Raw genomic sequence first — 17873 nt, forward strand, 5'->3', positions numbered from 1 at the left:
AAAAGTAACTCCACTCCTCTCAAGTTACTGTACCCTGGGTTCATCTTTATTCACAGTCTGAATGGCACAGCAGACAAAAGCTGGACAAATAGGAGAAAAATGAAGAAAAGCACGACATGTTTATAGAATAAATGGGATCTTTAAGCCTGAAACGTTAAAATGAAAAATAGGTTTTGTCTCCAACCTTTTCCGTTGCCTCTCTAACTTTAGAAAGACTTTTTCCTGCCTGCTCTGCTTCCGGCGTCTCCCACTGCTCCGTCTCACATACCAAACCAGACATTCACACACCCACGGTGATGGCTGAGAGTGACCCAGTCAACCCACAAGGCTGAGACGAGTTTCTGTTCAAACGGCCACTGCAGATGTCTTGCAGATTGCTACGCTGTGTTGGATTGGAGGGGCTGAGGTAGGTTAACCCAAGGCCAACAGGGGAGGCAGTAGGGTCCAAAGTGAGGGCAGAATGGGCAGAATGGGGGGGAGGGCTGTCTGGTCTATTCAGCCAGTACTTTGTTTACAATGCACACAATCAGAGGAGAGTTCCCGGCAGCACAAACTCCAATCATGATGCTAAACAGAAAGGGTTTCACCAGACACGTTACATTCACCTACGTGTAGCTAACATTATTTAGTCTAGAGCATTAGAATAGAGGTTTGTAATTTAAAACATACTACTTTTGGAAAAGGTTATTTTAAACCTTCCCATTTTAAATTATTTTTAAACAGCATTTTGCAAAAACTCAGCTAAGATGCATCAACCATATTCTATATGAAATTTAATCTTTACGGAAGAACTACAATGTGGGGTGCACTTGGAAAACAATCCCACTAAGGCTGCCCACTGCCAGTCAAGGAGTCGAGTCATCTCTTAGAGACGGTCTAAATCAATAATAATGTAATAATGTGGGATTTGAACCCGCTGCCTTCTGCATCCCAACCCAATTCTATACCAGTGATCCACCTGGCCCCCTTGCCTATTATATTATATTAATAATATAATATATTCATCATCATCATCATTCATGCAACAACAACTTAACGGGAAGTGGTTGGTAAATTACATTGGCCAACTGTAACGATTTCCCAAGAGGGGCAGGCAGAGATATGATATGATTTCAGGTAAAAAATAAAATAAAAATGTAAGAGTTTGATGGAAACAGATATACACATCCCATGACTTAGACAAATCCATATAATCCAACATGTTCCCATCCCTCTGTTGCATCTGATCATGGCAGTGTATTCAAAAGCATCACAAAAACCCATGTTATTGATTTTCTGCTAAATATTCACTATGAAATAAACGAAATATATAGTCGACATTTATGATTCCTTTCCATCAGCCAAATTTGATTCCACTGAAAAATGAGTCATAAACTGCCCTGAATCCCATATTAAGAGTGTAAACTTGTTTTCTAAAAAACTGGTGCAAAACCCTTTTTTACTTACTTTACTGAATGTAGAGGAACTTTTTTTTTTAACATTCAATTTTTAACTTTGTTATTTCAATCTGGTTTGGTTATTTGAAGGTAAAATAGCAAAGGCAAGTTCCTACTGGCTAACTGTAAATATTCCCCCTGCTAGTGCTCAATGTGTTTTCAATATGAGAAAAGTTTCGTGTCGATAAAAGACATAACAGCAGCGCCGTAATTTACTCTCACTATTATCGTATTACTGGACACATAATCTATTCTTCATGGCAGGTTGACCTACACTGCTCAATCAAGGAGGGATTATTACTTTTTTTACTGGCAGACCATCGAAACTCTTGGGTAGTTGATTCATGATTAGGTGTAACCAGCCTAATCTGAGGCAGACCTTATGCCCCGACACTACGGATGAGGGAGGAGGATGGGGGAGGCAGCAGGATGAACTTCATACGTGGAGTCAGACAGACAAACACTGAGAGGAAGGGCAGGTTAAATGTGGCAGGAATGTGACAGCCAGTTGGGGAAGGCACAGACACCCTGTCCCACATACTGCTGTCGGGTTCCAGGTGTCTCACCCACCTCCCCCGTTCACACGCGGATGTCAAGGAAACCAGAGCGGTTCCGTTCGGAAAGTCTTATGAGAGCAGGCAGGACGGCTAGGAATCTGCATCTGCAGGCCAGCTAGTCAAAACTCGGCTTCTGCGCCGTTGGTGTTAGGCAGCTACGTGATGCATGACCGGAAAGGGGCCCGCATGGACACATAAACTGCAGCGAGTGAACCTAAATATTACGTCTATAAAAACATGACCCAAATATTGTGTCTCTGGTGCAGTTTTTCCATCCTGTCTCCACCTGACACCTTTTTTACAATTGTTATGACAGATTTTAGCACTTTTTAATGACCATTATTTTCCCAGGTACAGTGAGCCTCACTCATAGTGACTGTTCACAGCAGGACAACTTTATAATCCACGCTAAGTACTGACTGGCACTTTCAGAGTAGTTTAAGTTATTACAGCGTCTAAGCAGTAAAGGTAAAACACAGCATGTTCAGTAATCACCTCGTACATAATAACAACACAAGTTTGTTGAGAAAAGCACCTCAGTCCCACTTTGCTGCCCAGATCATTTGTTGAAAAGTCTGATCTTTTTGCTTTAGTAGAAGCAGCAGCAGAAAGGTAAAAAGTGAAAAAGGTTTTAACCAATTAAGTTTGACTTCACTGCAAGTTCAGGATATGACTACAGGGAAAACGTTGACCAACTGCAGCTAGTGGGAAAAAGCTTGTATTAAGGAGTTTAGCAGCAAATGTTGAGTAAAATTCACAGCTGGTCATACTGCTGGGTCCATTTTTCACCTATATCAAAAAATAATCGTAAAAATGTATTCCACTGATAATCCTTTCATCAGGCTAATTAAGCTACATAAATCTCATCAGATCGATTCAACTGAGCTCACAGTTAGGCAAGTAAAAAAAAACAAAAAAAAAACACTTTGGATAAAACGCAAAAACGCACATTTGCAAAAGCAAAAATTATTCCAACTTTAACATTGTCTTGCTAAAACTCTCCAAACGTTGTCGGTCTCGGAGCTTTAACGTGCAGGTTTGGCTGCGGTTGCAAAGTTATTCCGCTCATTTAGCATGCTTTCACACATCCGCTACAACCCTGAACTTTCTGTAGACATTCCCCGGAGGAGCCGCATGCGTTGCAAATGTGGCAAGAGTCGGCCTGCATGTGAATTAACCCGATTTTATCCTGCAAAACCCCAGTAGAAAGTCCAGGTAACATCCAAGCGAACCCATGTCTGCAGCAAATTACCTGGAGGGTAAAGCAAGACAGCGGACATGATGAGCGGACTTTGTGCTACATGTGAGAAATGAAAATTCTGGACCATGTCAAAAGAATCCATTTGAGACATCGCCTTTGGTAAAACTGCTCGTACTGAAATGGCTGAGTTGGAAATGCTATAGTTGTCTTTATGCAGAATAGATGATGTAATACAGTTCAAAATCAAGCTTAACCTTTTGTCTGATCTCACCACCAATTCTGCTAAAAAGGAAAACACAAGAAGCAAATTTTGTGGCTTCATGTCTGTTAATGTCCTCAGTCACCCAGGGCACAGTTTTCCCAATGCTGCAACTCAGTGGCAACTGGGAATTTGCGGCTTCAGTATGTGAAGGCAGATAGACTTCAACAACCTACATTTTTTATACGCCTGCTTGGCCTTTTCATGGTTACATATGTATAACTACATACAGCAGTTCGAGTTAGGTGAACTGACCATTAACTGCTCAGCCTGATTGTGTAACAACGGCAGACTGACTGATTGCTTATCCCTTCACTCTGAACCTGGTAATTCTGCAGAGCCTTCTTACTTTGACCACTTGTCTCCAACAAAACAACACTTTAGTAACAAAACAACATAGTTGTTCACTGCAATCAGATTGCAGCCACACTGTGATTTTACACTGAGGATGCTGTTTTACAGCTCAGCTCACACACAGAAAATGGCAAAGCAGCCTTGTACCCTACCACTTCAAAAAGGCAAATGTTTGGGAGAGACCAGACAGGGACAAGCATTTGGACATGATCCCTCACCGGCTTCCCATCCACAAAACACCAATTTACAAATTACTGGCCTGACTAACGAGTTAGCAGAACTACTGAGCCGTGCCACATTATGAAATCACAGCATCTTATGCCCCTGGACATCCTTTGTGTTGTTTACACTCATCACTGAATTTCCCCAGAAAAATATCCTCGCTGTCGAACTCTACCAGAAACTAAAAAAATGTTGCTGGAGTGAACAGACCAGTGAACAGAACATTTGCTCAACACAATAAAACTTGTTGGTTTTAATCTTAAATGCCCATAAATAACAACAAGTCATTTCTTTGTGTGATAGCTAACAATGAGACACCTTAGATTTTAGTTAGTTACTGTAGCTACTTGAAGTCAATCTAAAACCAGCCCCTAATCACGTGTGCTGCCTTACTTCGCTCCAGCAACTGTCCGGGCTGAACTGCAACACATCTGTACTTTAAACAACCTTTTGCCCTCGTGCATTTAAAGACCCAGAGACTTGAACTCCTTAACCTGAGTTGGTGATAAAAATGATCAATGAAGTATGTAAGCAAGCTGAAACACGTGAGCTTACATTGGCCCAAGGAGTGCCAGCAGTTCAAAACCTGCATCATAGTATCTATAGGGAGCAGTGACGCCGCCGCAAAAAAAAAAGTCTTCAGCAAGTGCAACAGTAAATTCAACTACAAACTCATCCACACAAGAGCCACAGTACACTGACTTCTTTCCCTTATACTAAACATAAAAACCTGAGGGAGATTTTTAATGAAAACGGGAAGGAAAGTTTGGCAACACCTGGTGCTCTGCAACCAATGTTTAAGTTCAGCTCTACTGACAGAAAAACGGTGTGTTGTCAGGAGGCAAGGGAGGTGTTCTGGAGTTAGCCATTCAGTGCACTCGGAGGAAATCCCAGCGGGACTCTTATGTAGCTGAGCGAGTCAGTCAGGCTAGCGGGACCTGCAAACACAAGAAGTCAACACCCAAATACAAAGCATTCAACACATCCACCCTGAACAAGTCGAGTTGATGTACGGCATCACTGGCAGCAGCTGTGGGGAGCTTTAACACTCATCACTCTCCAAGCCAAGAAGCCCATGCAAAGCTCAGAACAGTTTGTTTTTTTTAACCATGCACATGAAGGGTTGTCTTTCTCAGACCTGAAAGAGTCTGGTAACCTGGGAAAGGCGCGAGCACCCTGAGACCGTTAACAGGTGAAGCAGGTAAGATAATGGATAAATAGTTCCCTAACAACTATTTTGATTATTTGTCATTTTATTTGTTCAACTAAAAATAACAATCTTCTCAGATGTGACAACTGGCGCCGTTAAGGTTTTAGCAGTCACACAAAATATGCACCTCCAAAACATTCCTGTGGCCCAACAGAGTAACTGTGGGTGTCATGATGATTTTCACTTTTATTTATTACATTTATTACAGTAAGGAATAATCTCTTGACTAATTAGACAATAGGCAAATTAACAGATTGAACAAACAAACACATGCATACATAAATAAATAGCTAGAGCCAGTTTCTATTATGACTTCTAAATGGGTTCCTCCAGCATGGTGAACAGCCAATCAAACTAATGTTCAGCATTTTGGAATAAATAACTTTGGCTCATTGCTCGAGTGTTTTAGACCATACTCCACTCTGCACTACACAATAATGTCGTCCATTTAGACGTGCATTGCCCCTAATATTAAAGCTTTTAGGCCAAAGCCTAATGGGTCTAATCCGTGTAACTTTCAAGAAACTTTTTTCATTCCATATTGTCTTACGGGCTAGAACAATATTAGCCTCTATAATGCATGCACTCACACAAAAATGTTGGTCTCATCCTTAAAAGAGATAAAGTAGAAATATCAAATTGTGTGAAAAAGCCCAATTCACCTGCTGCATTGCACAACATGCTCTTTTCAGTATCTGATAAAGCAGATAAAGCACAAGTACACAGGTTCTTAAAATCCGAAGTCCACTTCTTACTTGTAGCATCTACCGTTTAACCGCCCTGGTTAATGATAAAAGAAGAAGTTTGCGTTTTTTCTTTAGAAAACAGTCACTCACTCACTTCCATGCCAGGTTCATCATTCGATCTGCAACCGAACTGACTGAAGCCTGCCTCATGTATCTTGGGAGTAAATTGTCAGCAACAAATGAAAGACAAGTCTGAAAATATGTGAACCAGTGCAGAGAGAATAGACAGGACCATGGCCAGTGATGCAGCAGACAGAAGGGTCATTTCTTGATAGTCACTTATTAAGCTTTTAGTTTCAAAAAACAAAAACAAAAATCCGACTCATGTATTTATACTCTCTCTCTCTCACACACACACACATTATGTTTATTTACTCTTCAAAATCAAGTTGGATTATCGGGGGGCATTTGAAGACCCACCTAGTATCACTACATTAGGATGCAGTGTTGTGTTGCAGCCTAATCTACATGCAAGGCTGCTGGAACATTGGAGGTAAATCAGTCCTCACCATTCAATCAGCAGCAAATGGGAGATATTTCACAGCACAGACATGTCTGAAAAAATAAAAATAAAAAACTTGCACTGGCTAAAATCACTTGTCTCTTAACTTACCCAAGGTCCAAAGCTGCAATTCCTTCTGAAGGGGCTTCAACAAAGTACTGAATTAAGATCTCTGATAATGTTTATGAGAACAGTAAGTCACACACAGTCTTTTTGACACACTGACTAATATGTTAGACAGCAGGGATGTTCCGGAGAGCGATTTGGCTGTTTAAAGACCAGCTTTGCTAACAGCAGCACCGAGCAGCACAGAGTTCATTTAGTCATTAGTTTAGAAACATGGACCGTGGTGCTGATGAGCATTGTTACCAGCAAAACTACAATCTCTTGTCTCCCTCCTTAAAACCAGTGCATCCACACAAGCCCCACTCTCACTTCAAACCAACATGGCATTTTTTTCATTTTTCCCACATGTCTCCAACAAACCACATTTTCATAGTAAACGGCATCTCGTTATGAAAAAGAGTATCAAATTCTCCATAATCACTTTGAGTGCTGTCCCAGACGATGAGGAGTCATGCATTAATTGGAATCCGTCTGTGATTTGGCCTATTTTTGTAAAGAGATTATTAATGCGCTTGGGCCTCAGTTTGCAAAATTTTCATTCATCACAACCTCATGAACAGATTACTGTATAGGCCTGAAACCAAGCAGCTCCCTCTGTACCAAACATGCCAAAAATTCACAATTTAAGTTTCAGAAAAGTGCTGATAGCGTGCACGTATGTGCATGCAAATGAAACCTGCGCCACATTCTGCACAAATGAAATGTTAAGTTAGCTGAAGGTAGGCCGTGCTGAAAATTTCAATCAATATCTATGCTGCCAGTGAGGTCGGGGACCTTTAGCACCAGCGTGAGAAGTGACTCTGATGTGAAACGACAGGGGCTTTCAGAGAAGCCATCCTACCATTTCCTCTTTGTCATTCACACAAAAGCAAACACACACACACACACACACACACACACACACACACACACACACACACAGCTACCCCAACTGCACTCATACTGTTGCTTTGTTTTCAGAAATGCCTTGATTGATTCCTTTCAGCAGATAAGAGCATTGAAATTGCAAACCGACATGTTTCTATGTAATGTCTTCTTGCTTAGGACTTGACTTGAATCCAATCAGCTGATTACTGTCTGAGTTATAGAGAAAGACCCCCTGGGAAAGCTACGGGAGCCTCCAGTGAGGCACAACATAACGGTGCCAACATGTGACCAAGAAGAGTGCACCGTGATTCTAAATAATGAACAAAAATCAATGATTTCCAAACTTCTTCCGCACTAAGAACATATTGGTTGCAGCAGATGCTCGTGTATTTTAACAAAAAGAAAGGGGGGGAAAGCATTGTCGTCTTTAAAAGGGGCGTTTCCTCCTGCCTAATCAACATATCCCTTTGTGTGAGCCGGTGCACAATCTGCTTCTAATGTGATGCCGATGTGTGACACAGCTGCTGTTTGCATGGTTTTCACGGAGGGATTGTGCAGCAGAACCTCCTCCAAACAAATCAGCTTTCATCCATTTCTTTGCTCAACAATTAATCTGGCGTTGCGCGGCTGCAACGCGCGTTAATAGGTTTCATGATGAATTAAGCTTAGTCCGGGAAAACGGGGTTTCACTAAAACGTTTTTTTTTTTTGGTTTGAAACGCCTGAAACCCTAAAACCTGTCACATATATGATCCACCTTCATATTCATTAGTTCTCATCCCCACACCTCCACTTTCACATCAAACTTTTCAGTCATGCTGTGGAACATACCCTGACACTCCCATACCTCTCTCCTCCTGCTCTCTGCCCCGGGTCTGGTGATGAGCGCCGTGTCACCGAACACCACGGCCGCGTCCTCCACGAACACGCAGTCCGGGAGCGACTCGTCCGCGGGGAGCTCGACCACCTCCAGCCCGAGCCTCGTCCTCAGGACGTCGACGTACGCCTCGTGCTCCTTCCGCGCCTTGGCCAGGTCCACCTCCGCCTGGCTGCTCCGGAGCGCCTCTTTGGCCAGAGACGCGGGGACTCCTCGGACGACGGCGTGGGTGTAACGACCAAAACCTGCCATTAAACCAGCCATGTTTGCTCCCCGCAACTTGACAGACGCGCAAATCGGGAGGAGGAGGGGGGGGAAAGGTCTCAAAACAAGCTAAAAGGCAACTCGGCGAATGAATGGGACAAACGCCTGACAGCTAACCCGACGCTGCGTGGCTTGCGGGTTTCCTCCCGTGCAGTTGGCTGAGCTTTTACTCTTTATTTACAGTAGCCTGCTATATGCAGTGTCAATCAGCCCCTGCTCCGGTCTCCAGGCGAGCGACAGCGCGTCTGTGACGCGCAGCGACCATCACGTGTTGGCTGCGAGTCTGTGAGCCCTCAGTGAGGCGCTCAGCCCAGCAAGTGACAGTCCAAAGTGGAACTACGGTCAATCAATATCCCACTAGGTCTGCAGAGCAGCGCCTGCAGGTCTTTCTCTTTCATGCACTTAAAAAAAAAAAAAGCAGATGATTTCATATGTATTCACAGTTTTACTGTTGGGATGCGAGAGATTTTTTGTCATCAAGTAGGGCTGAGATGATCAGACAATTGGAAAACGAACGTCTATTTTGATACCGCACCCAACTTTTAATGCGTTTTTCAAGCACCAGTTGCAAATTACTACCCAAGTCTAGGTTCTGTGGGTTGCTGATTTCCTTGTGCTTATGTAACAGCAGACCCAATGCATTACCACAAAACATGAATTTCAGCAGCTGCAGAGGCCTTCGGTTCCACAGCGACATGCCTCTATAGTTTTTCTTCAGCCTTTTCTTGTCCATAAATGTGTGTTGGAAGCTGTGTAGTTCTATAGGCGCCAAGCTTTGGTCTTCATTGCGTAACAAGATTGACATATTGGAAAAATCTGACATACTATGGATATGAGATATTGTAACTTGGTTGATTCCACAAGAAGGAGTACGAAGAAGTGATATCTATTTCTTTAAAACTTAAGTTATTAAATGAGGTTTAAAACAGACCTTCCTTAAAAATTGATGGATTTATTATTCATTTATTTGTGCTGCAAACACAGATATTGTTTGTGAGTAATGGGGCTGAGACAAAAATGGGATGAAGGCATCACCTTAGCTCCAAACTACATGGACGCCATCATAGCCTCATTTGCATCAAAACAGCACCGTTAAAGTTCCACATATAAAGGGGGAAAAGACTATAAGAGGACATATTTAGTTAAACTTGAGGACATCTTAACGGCTTCACTCTCAGTGTGAAGGGTTTCTTCGTCCTGTTTAGTGTGAGGTGGAAGGTATGGGCAGTGCGGTGTGTGTGTGTGTGTGTGTTGCAGGGTTTTAACATTCCCTATGGTGCCATCTAAGGAAGGTTCTGGGCCCAGTGAAACTGTCTGAGTGGATGGAATGTTTCTTCAGACGTCCCACAAGCACATTCTTCCACTGCGGGACCTCGGTTTGTTTTGTCTTGTTCCAGATTCACTCAATTATCCCCGACTGCTCTAAACATTCCACGAGCCCCGCATTCCTTTTTTTTTTTTTTTCTCCACTGCAGCCAGGATCACCCCTCCACCACCAACCCCACCCTCCTCCCAACACTAACACCTGCCCCCACCCAACTTTTTTTTTTTTTTTTCCCCCCACATCCTCCTCATCCTGGATGGACCTGGCTCAAGAAAAGACCCTCTGCCATTCTCTCTGTGGTGAGGAATTTGGGTTAGATGAAGGAATTCCCTCATACTCCAGGCTCACCTGGCTGGTACGTTGTGCAGCTATGAAAGAAAATGAGCGAGAGCAGATGGGATCCTCCAGCTGTGGCACAGAAAGCAGAACCTCTTTTACTTGTCTTGCATGATGAGACTCGTGATGAGATCCTAGATGTCTAAAATGACACAGACAAGCATGATTACACAGGTGCACAGAGCGTAGCCAACTCTTCAGTCAGGCCAATTTAGAAGCCATAAATACTGAAATAAAGAGATGACGTGACAACATCCTTGCATCCCAAAATGCAAGGATGTTTGGGAAAATAACAAACTAAAGAGATAATGGATAGTTCCAACAAATGCACAATTTACTCCTTTTTGAGTAATTCTACATTCTGTAGTTTTAGGATATTGCCAACCCTTTCACAACATGTAATCTATATTTGGGAGAGGTGTGTTTTGGGTTCAAAGATTCGTGGTTTAACTAGGAACAGATGGACTGGAGTCTGACATCCACAGAAAGGCTAAAGCGATCAGAAAATACAAACACTGCAGACAATAAGAGATGGCGTCGTCCTCTTCAAAAGATTCATTAATAAAGGTGAAAAATATAAATATCACTGGCCCTATAAATACTGTATTCGTGAAAGAAATTTCTAAAACTAGACAAGTTGGTGGAGGAAGACTGGAGACAAGAAAAGAAAAAAAAAGCCCATTTCATCACACAATCACGCCTGGAATGCACTGAACTTCAGAGAGCAACGTAGTGTCAGAACATCAAAGGGAGAATTTCCCGAAAATTGAAATTTATTTAGACACAAATGGAAGACATGTTTCCATGCAATCGTAGCAGCCGATTACATTTTTTGAGGGAGACGCCTTGTCTTCTGTCTTTAATTTTTTGACTTAGGCAGTAGAATCCTCATTTTTACGGTAAGGGATCAGTGGGGGAATGTTGACTGGGCTCATTTCACCACGTCCTCAGCTGTTTCACGTCATGTTTCAAAATCTTTGGACATGTATGGTCTGATATTAAACTTCTTTATCTGAATATGTCCTTAGCTGGTGAACAGAGTAACTGGGACAACCTGTACCAGTAGATTTAGCACATGTAACAATGGGATCTAGCACGAGTAACAGCCCATCCGCCGCCGTGACCTTTTTAGTGTAAAGTACAGTACTTTACAAAGTGTAGTTGTGTTTTCTGTCAGTTCTGCTTCCTGCTTTTTCACACCAAATATCTCATTTGGTTTTCGCCAACACATCAGGTAATTTTCTTACAACGTGTTGTTGCACCTCACTGATATTCGATCTTGCAGCAGATGTGACTATGGCCCCTTTAAATTCTGGACCACACACGTCTCGGGACAAGTGCTTCACTGTGTTGTGTTGTAGCCACAACACACTGTACCGCAGCTCAGCACTGGGATTCAAAAAGATCCCGAACTCCACTATAGTGACAGACCAGTGATGTGCAATTAGGCGTGAATTGTGGGTAAAGTAGAAGCTTAATAATATTTCCGAATAATTCGTAACTTTAAGCATAAACCCAAAATAACCATCATCATTTAGGACCTTTTATTGTAATAACATCGAGCTACAGATAACACATGGGCTTAAAACACAGATGGACTCTTTTAAAGAGACATGACATTTGTGTGTATCAGTGATGTAGAGAGTTCTCGGGCGTCTTAACAATTTTCCACATCTACACTTCTTTAGAAGCAAACTTGCAGATTGTTTGCCTCAACTCCCCTTATGTTCACACGAGAATGACCCATAACTCAGCAGACTTCCTGCCGCTCCATGAGCTGAGAGCCAGAGGAAGTGTTGCCAGAACACACGACATACCGGTTATGACATTGGTCTCAAACATACGACAATGGAATCTGTTGTTTAAACATGCTGGGCTGCGCTGTTCTGTTCCATCTGTCACTTAGACATAAATGGGGAGGCTGAGCGTTTGCTCGCCACAGACTTCCTGAGAACCTTTTCTGAGGGCCGCTGTCTGTTCGACTGTGAGTGCTCCTGGTGGGATCTGACAACAAGTTTCCATTTCATGGAGCCACAACACAACACAGCGACTCTCAAATGTGCGTTTAACAGAGGAACCGCTTAGGTACCACAGCTAAAGGCTGCGGAACTGCTCAGCGGCCATGTAACAAATCTTTAGGAAAAAGCCACAGTACGGGTGCACTTAGAGGAAACTGTTATGCCATGGCAACACACAGACATGTCCGGATTCTGGCCTGTTTCCTGAACTTAATGAATAATTTTGGAATGGGGATCACTGCATGTTCTTCCCCAGTGATGTACAATGCAACACTGTGTCCTATACTGCCCTCACACACACACACACACACACACACACACACTGACACATTAAAGAGGTATTCCATACGCACACAAAGTGAATAGAACTATTGCATCACAGGGCCAAGATGTAGTGACATTTGGTTCTCTGTATCAGCCAAAGTCCAAAAGTAGCTTCTGGTCGCACATATTAACCATAGGTGGCCTTCAAGTGTCTTCTAGCGTTCAAACGTTCAGGATATTGGTTTTAAACTCCGTCCAGGGCCTTGGATGACACTTCACAACAGCTTTATGGACCTTAACATTTGAAAAAATATTGAACTTGACGGTTATCTGCACAACACAGCTTGGAAACAGTGAACATGTGCTCACACACCACACACACACACCGTCCAAATAGGCGGCGCACACAGCTCCTGCTCACACCGACACAGGCAGCAGGCTGTTATGTGGATCACCAACGTATTCGTGTGACTTTGACACATATTCCATCAGACGATGAAGTGATTACTGTATTTTGGATTTTGCATCATCCACACACTCGTGCTTTTCACATCACCACCTAGTGTCTCGATCTGGAATTTGACCACACAATCACAAGCTTTAGTGTTTCCATCGGTACAGAAAAGCAGAAATGTCCCTGTAAACACAGATAAAGAGTGGCCCTCATGCAACACGTCCTCTGTGGCAACGCTTTCATTTTTTACGCATTTCGGTTTCCCCCCGTTGAACGCTTTCGTCGACTGGAGACATCGGTGGCAAAGGGGAACTGTATTGAAACGCCACCAACGCCACAGCATCTCTGCTGACAAAACTGGAAGACGTTTACCAACAACGGGACTCACTTTTCTCCCAGAAAGGTGCCGGACACACGTGCGTGAAAAGTCCGACTTGGTGAAACAGTGAACGCAAAGGACTTTCCCTGCAACATATTTAACAAGCCTTTGTGCTATCGACAGGGCTTTGTGGTCTGCTGACCGAAGGCAGAGAAATATGTTAGTAATGTGGGCTACTGCCATACCAAATATGGCAATATTGTTACGTCTGAGCTCTGGTGCGCATCTGGAAACGCTTAGCTCCTCTGAATAAAAGGCACTAGCGAGCCAGAAATAGACGCTGTTAAAAGTATTTCTGCCCACACCATTGAGATTCACCGAGAAAAAGCAGGACTCGAGCTATTTTAAACGTGGCCACTGCAGCGTGTGTTTAACAAATTGCTTTAATCAGCAAAAGCCCCACTGACTCGGAAATCACAAATCAGCGCTCGTCTGATGTTCACATGGAGTAAAATGCATAGCAAAAGTGTCATTTTGTGTTGTGTTGTGATCATATTTTCAATTGCATAATATTGTTTAAAGCACATGCACTGAAACCAATCGGGGTTTTGTTTTTTGTTTTTTAATTTCTCGGGGGTATATGAGGAGGAAAAGAAAAGAGCCATCACTGACAATAAAGTCATCAAAAACAACCCAAAAAAAAAGCAAATAAACGCCGCTAGTTCTACAGAAAAAAAAAAAAAAAAAAGGCCGCTGAAGTTAAGTTGACAGATGTGAGAAGCGAGCAGAGGAAGAAAATGAAAGGAGGGATAAACAAGAAGGGGAAAATGTGAGACGGAAAAGTGTGTTCAGATGGGATCGGGGGGGTGGGTGGGGGGGAGAAAATCCATTTGAGTAAAGAAGAGAAGAAAAAAAAAAGCAAAGAGAAAGAGAGAGAAAGGTTTAGACAGGGTGGAGCTTAGGTCTTGGATGGAAAATGCGCCGAGAAACATTCCTGGCATAGTTTGGGAACAGTTCAGCAGGCAGCCCAGGAACGACGTCAGCTTCCCACTATGGTATAAATGTCCGGAGGTGGCCGGACCTCCGCAGACTGCAACGGCTTTACCGAGAGCGTCACCTACTCTAAAGGAGCCTCCAACAGTAGAGACGACCAGAAAACAAGTCAAGGGAGACAGACGACTAAGTGAGGACATACACGAGGTCTAAGGACTCCTCTGAAGACAGACTGCATTCACTTTTCATACAACCGGGAGCAGGATTCCGCTTGAACGCGCACACGAATATTATCCAAAATGCTGCTGTTTACTGCTGTCTTTAGCCTCCTTGGAAGCCTCCACTTGGTGAGTTCTTTCTAAAATTCTATCTGAAATCGAAGCATTATGGCCGAGGAACTGTCACTCTCTTTGGGTCTTGACTTCAGTAGTTCCAGTGTTTAATAGTAGCCTGTGTTGGTGGCTGTACAGGTCCTCTCCTCCTCCTCTTGCCCCTCCGTGTGTGAGTGCCCACTGGAGATGCCCAAATGTGCGCTCGGCGTGAGCGTCGTCGTGGACAGTTGCGGTTGCTGCAAAGTTTGCGCCAGGCAGCTGAATGAGGACTGCAGCCTGACTGAGCCCTGTGACCACACTAAAGGACTGGAGTGTAACTTTGGGGCCAGCTTCGCTGCCACTACTCGTGGTATCTGCCGAGGTATGTATGAAGCCCACCGAGCTCCAGTGCATGAATTAGTCCGAAGTTGTTCTCAGTAATAAGCAAGGGCGAGTAATTCAGGAGTATGGGAATCTGTATGATTTCAGCATTGTGGAATGTAGCTAGAAACAAACTTAGGCTGAACCTTCAAAGCACACAGACAGCCCACCGTGGAGGGACAGAGACTCCTCAGGCAGCCTGAAGAATTTCACAGTTTCACTGATTTTTATCGTGATGTCTTCAGCAGACATCTCTAAGCAAGACAGGAAAGAATAACATTCCTTTCCTCCCGTTTGTTCTCCCGCTGCAGCAAAGTCGGAGGGCAGACCCTGCGAGTACAACAGCAGGATCTACCAGAACGGTGAGGGCTTCCAGCCCAACTGTAAACACCAGTGCACATGCATCGATGGGGCAGTGGGATGTGTCCCGCTGTGCCCACAGGAGCTGTCCTTGCCCAACCTAGGCTGTGCCAACCCAAGACTGGTCAAGGTGGCGGGCAAGTGCTGCGAGGAGTGGGTGTGTGACGAAAGCAAGGAGACAGACATCCTGGCGAAGATCTTTGGAAAAGACTTCATGACTGAAGAACTGGAAAGAGACCTCACCAACAGGAACGAGCTCATTGCGATTGTCAAGGGTGGACTCAAGTCTCTACCTGGTAAGAAGCAGTCTTTCATCCTGGAAATGATTATTATAATATTTTATTTCTGCACACATGCACAGAAGACCTTAAAATACATATGCTACCAAGTTGCTAAGGGTTTTCTTTTTTTTAAATTTGTAATGGCAGCATACAGACCCCAACCAGAAGTCCAACTGTTTGACAACCAGAAGTGCATCATTCAAACCACACCCTGGTCCCAGTGCTCCAAGACCTGCGGAACGGGCATCTCCACCAGAGTCACCAACAACAACACCGAGTGCAAACTGGTCAAGGAGACGAGAATGTGTGAAGTGCGGCCGTGCACCCAGTCACCTTACTCCAATCTGAAGGTAAGCTTGAGCCACCGTGACCGAGCACGCGTGATACTGAGAACACACCAACATGTGCCAAACTGATCTCCATCTCCTTGTTTGTTTTGCAGAAAGGTAAAAAATGCAGCAGGACCAAGAAGTCCAGTCAGCCGGTTAAGTTCACCTACGCCGGCTGCTCCAGCCTGAAGAAGTACAGGCCTAAATACTGTGGAGCCTGCGTGGACGGGCGCTGTTGCAGCCCTCACGACACCAGAACCATCCGCGTCAAGTTCCGCTGCGAAGATGGCGAGACCTTCAACAAAAACATCATGATGATCGAGTCCTGCAAGTGCACCTACAACTGTCCGCATGCCAACGAAGCCTCCTACCCCTTCTACCGCCTCTTCAACGATATCCACAAGTTCAGAGACTGAATGGCGAAGAATGTCCAAACTCTTAAAACAGGAGAAAGCGATCATCAGCATCACTTGGCAGCCAGTGGCAGTCCAGATGAATGCAGGGGCTTAAATAGACCACCCATCAACTACCAGCTTCTTGTTGTAACTAGATTCCCAAGGAATTGTTGGCTTACATCATGAGGACTTAATGAAGTGCACTGTACGCTTGGCAAGAGCGGCTCCATATTGGAGTTTCCGAAGTGGGTTCTATGGACCCATATGTTAATAGTTATACATTTATGTTAGTTGCTGATATCATTTTGCTGTGTATATTTTGATCCTTTACATCAGACATGACCCAGACTCGAGACTTGCGTGTGTATATGTAGATATGCACATGCGCAACTGCAATTAGTGTAACATTGTGTGTCCTAAGAATGAGACACGGAAATCGAAATGTAACCTATCGACTTGTTTAACAAGCGTGCAGTTTCATTCCTTTCTGACGTGGGCATTACTGTTCATGTTTTCTGGCAGCTATCCATCTCCCTTCATGAAAAAGACAAGGCGAAACATGTCAAAAGATGAATGAATGTTTTTTATTATTATTGTTGTTGTTGTTGTTGTTATTATTGTTATTAATTATTATTTATCAAAAACTGTAGCTACTTTATTTGGATAGTATGTGTCATACTGGAATAAATTGTAAAAATGATTTAATTTTATATGCTACAAATAAAACAAATTTATTTATAAAGGATGGCACCGCGTGAGTTCCCTTTGTCCAAGCCACAAACCAACAGCCTCAGGCTTAAGAGGCGGGGGAGGATCTACAAAGTCACTTTATTCTGGAGGAAAATCCTCCCGTTATATCACTGTGCAGACCCAACAAATTCGCAGACAGACTGTGAGCAGGGTCACTCCATACTAATATAACCCAACCTTGGAGAGTCTCTCAGCGTTGACTTTCCGTGCTGTGGAATGCCATTCTGCAGCGAGCTAGCTTGCTTTCATTTGATCTGACTAAGCCACACACTCGACTGATTCTGAGGGGGGGGGGGGGTAAAAAAAAAAAAGATTAAGTCCATGAGTAGCAATGAGTATGGGAGTATGCCAAGAATCTTAAGTGCTGCTCTGAATGGACTGGGATTAGACACCATGAAACAAGGACAATGACTATTATTACGTACAATGGAGTGTATACAAAGCATGCATTCCTGGGTATCTTTTTTTTTTTCACACACTGGAACAGCTTTACAATACTGACCTAATTCATTAGCAGTTGCCTCTAAAAGTGAATAATATGCACTGGGCACTGCTGGCTCTTAGCTGCAGGGGTCTGCTAAATAGTTGTAAACAGCCCTGCAGGGGGTGGGATGCAAATCTCCCTTCCAGGTTTCACCATAACAGACTTTAAGAAATATTATTATGAGGGAGACAAAGAGGAGGGGCAGGAATCAGAGGTAACGTAGGAACTGAATTAGTGTCATTTAACCCAAGCTC

General features: G+C 43.6%; 2 protein-coding genes across 4 annotated transcripts in view; one reads left to right on the forward strand and one right to left on the reverse strand.

Annotated features, from left to right (window-relative positions):
* ddah1 (dimethylarginine dimethylaminohydrolase 1) overlaps nucleotides 1–8974 on the reverse strand; it is a 57200-nt gene extending 48226 nt beyond the window's left edge. The window contains exon 1 of one of the 3 annotated variants that reach the window (XM_067513091.1): nucleotides 8327–8974. In XM_067513091.1, coding sequence (XP_067369192.1) covers nucleotides 8327–8620 — 294 coding nt within the window. In that variant the 5' untranslated portion in view covers nucleotides 8621–8974. Of the gene's footprint in view, nucleotides 1–8310 lie in introns of all 3 variants that reach the window. The other 2 variants (XM_067513092.1, XM_067513093.1) reach the window with 2 other exon arrangements.
* A 5375-nt stretch (nucleotides 8975–14349) lies between these two features.
* ccn1 (cellular communication network factor 1) lies at nucleotides 14350–17130 on the forward strand. Its single transcript, XM_067513090.1, has 5 exons — nucleotides 14350–14675; nucleotides 14799–15021; nucleotides 15332–15676; nucleotides 15809–16011; nucleotides 16104–17130. The coding sequence occupies exons 1-5, from the start codon at nucleotides 14628–14630 to the stop codon at nucleotides 16404–16406; spliced, it is 1122 nt and encodes a 373-aa protein (XP_067369191.1). The 5' UTR covers nucleotides 14350–14627; the 3' UTR covers nucleotides 16407–17130.
* The last annotated feature ends 743 nt before the right edge of the window (nucleotides 17131–17873 follow it).

Source organism: Channa argus, chromosome 8 (genome assembly GCF_033026475.1).
Source record: "Channa argus isolate prfri chromosome 8, Channa argus male v1.0, whole genome shotgun sequence".
In the NCBI taxonomy this organism is placed as follows: Eukaryota; Metazoa; Chordata; class Actinopteri; order Anabantiformes; family Channidae; genus Channa; species Channa argus.

Coding starts and splice junctions, on each gene's coding strand:
- ccn1 (XM_067513090.1), top strand. CDS start 14,628: ATGCTGCTGTTTACTGCTGTCTTTAGCCTCCTTGGAAGCCTCCACTTG. Junction 14,676..14,798: donor TCCTTGGAAGCCTCCACTTG/GTGAGTTCTTTC, acceptor GTGGCTGTACAG/GTCCTCTCCTCCTCCTCTTG. Junction 15,022..15,331: donor TACTCGTGGTATCTGCCGAG/GTATGTATGAAG, acceptor CTCCCGCTGCAG/CAAAGTCGGAGGGCAGACCC.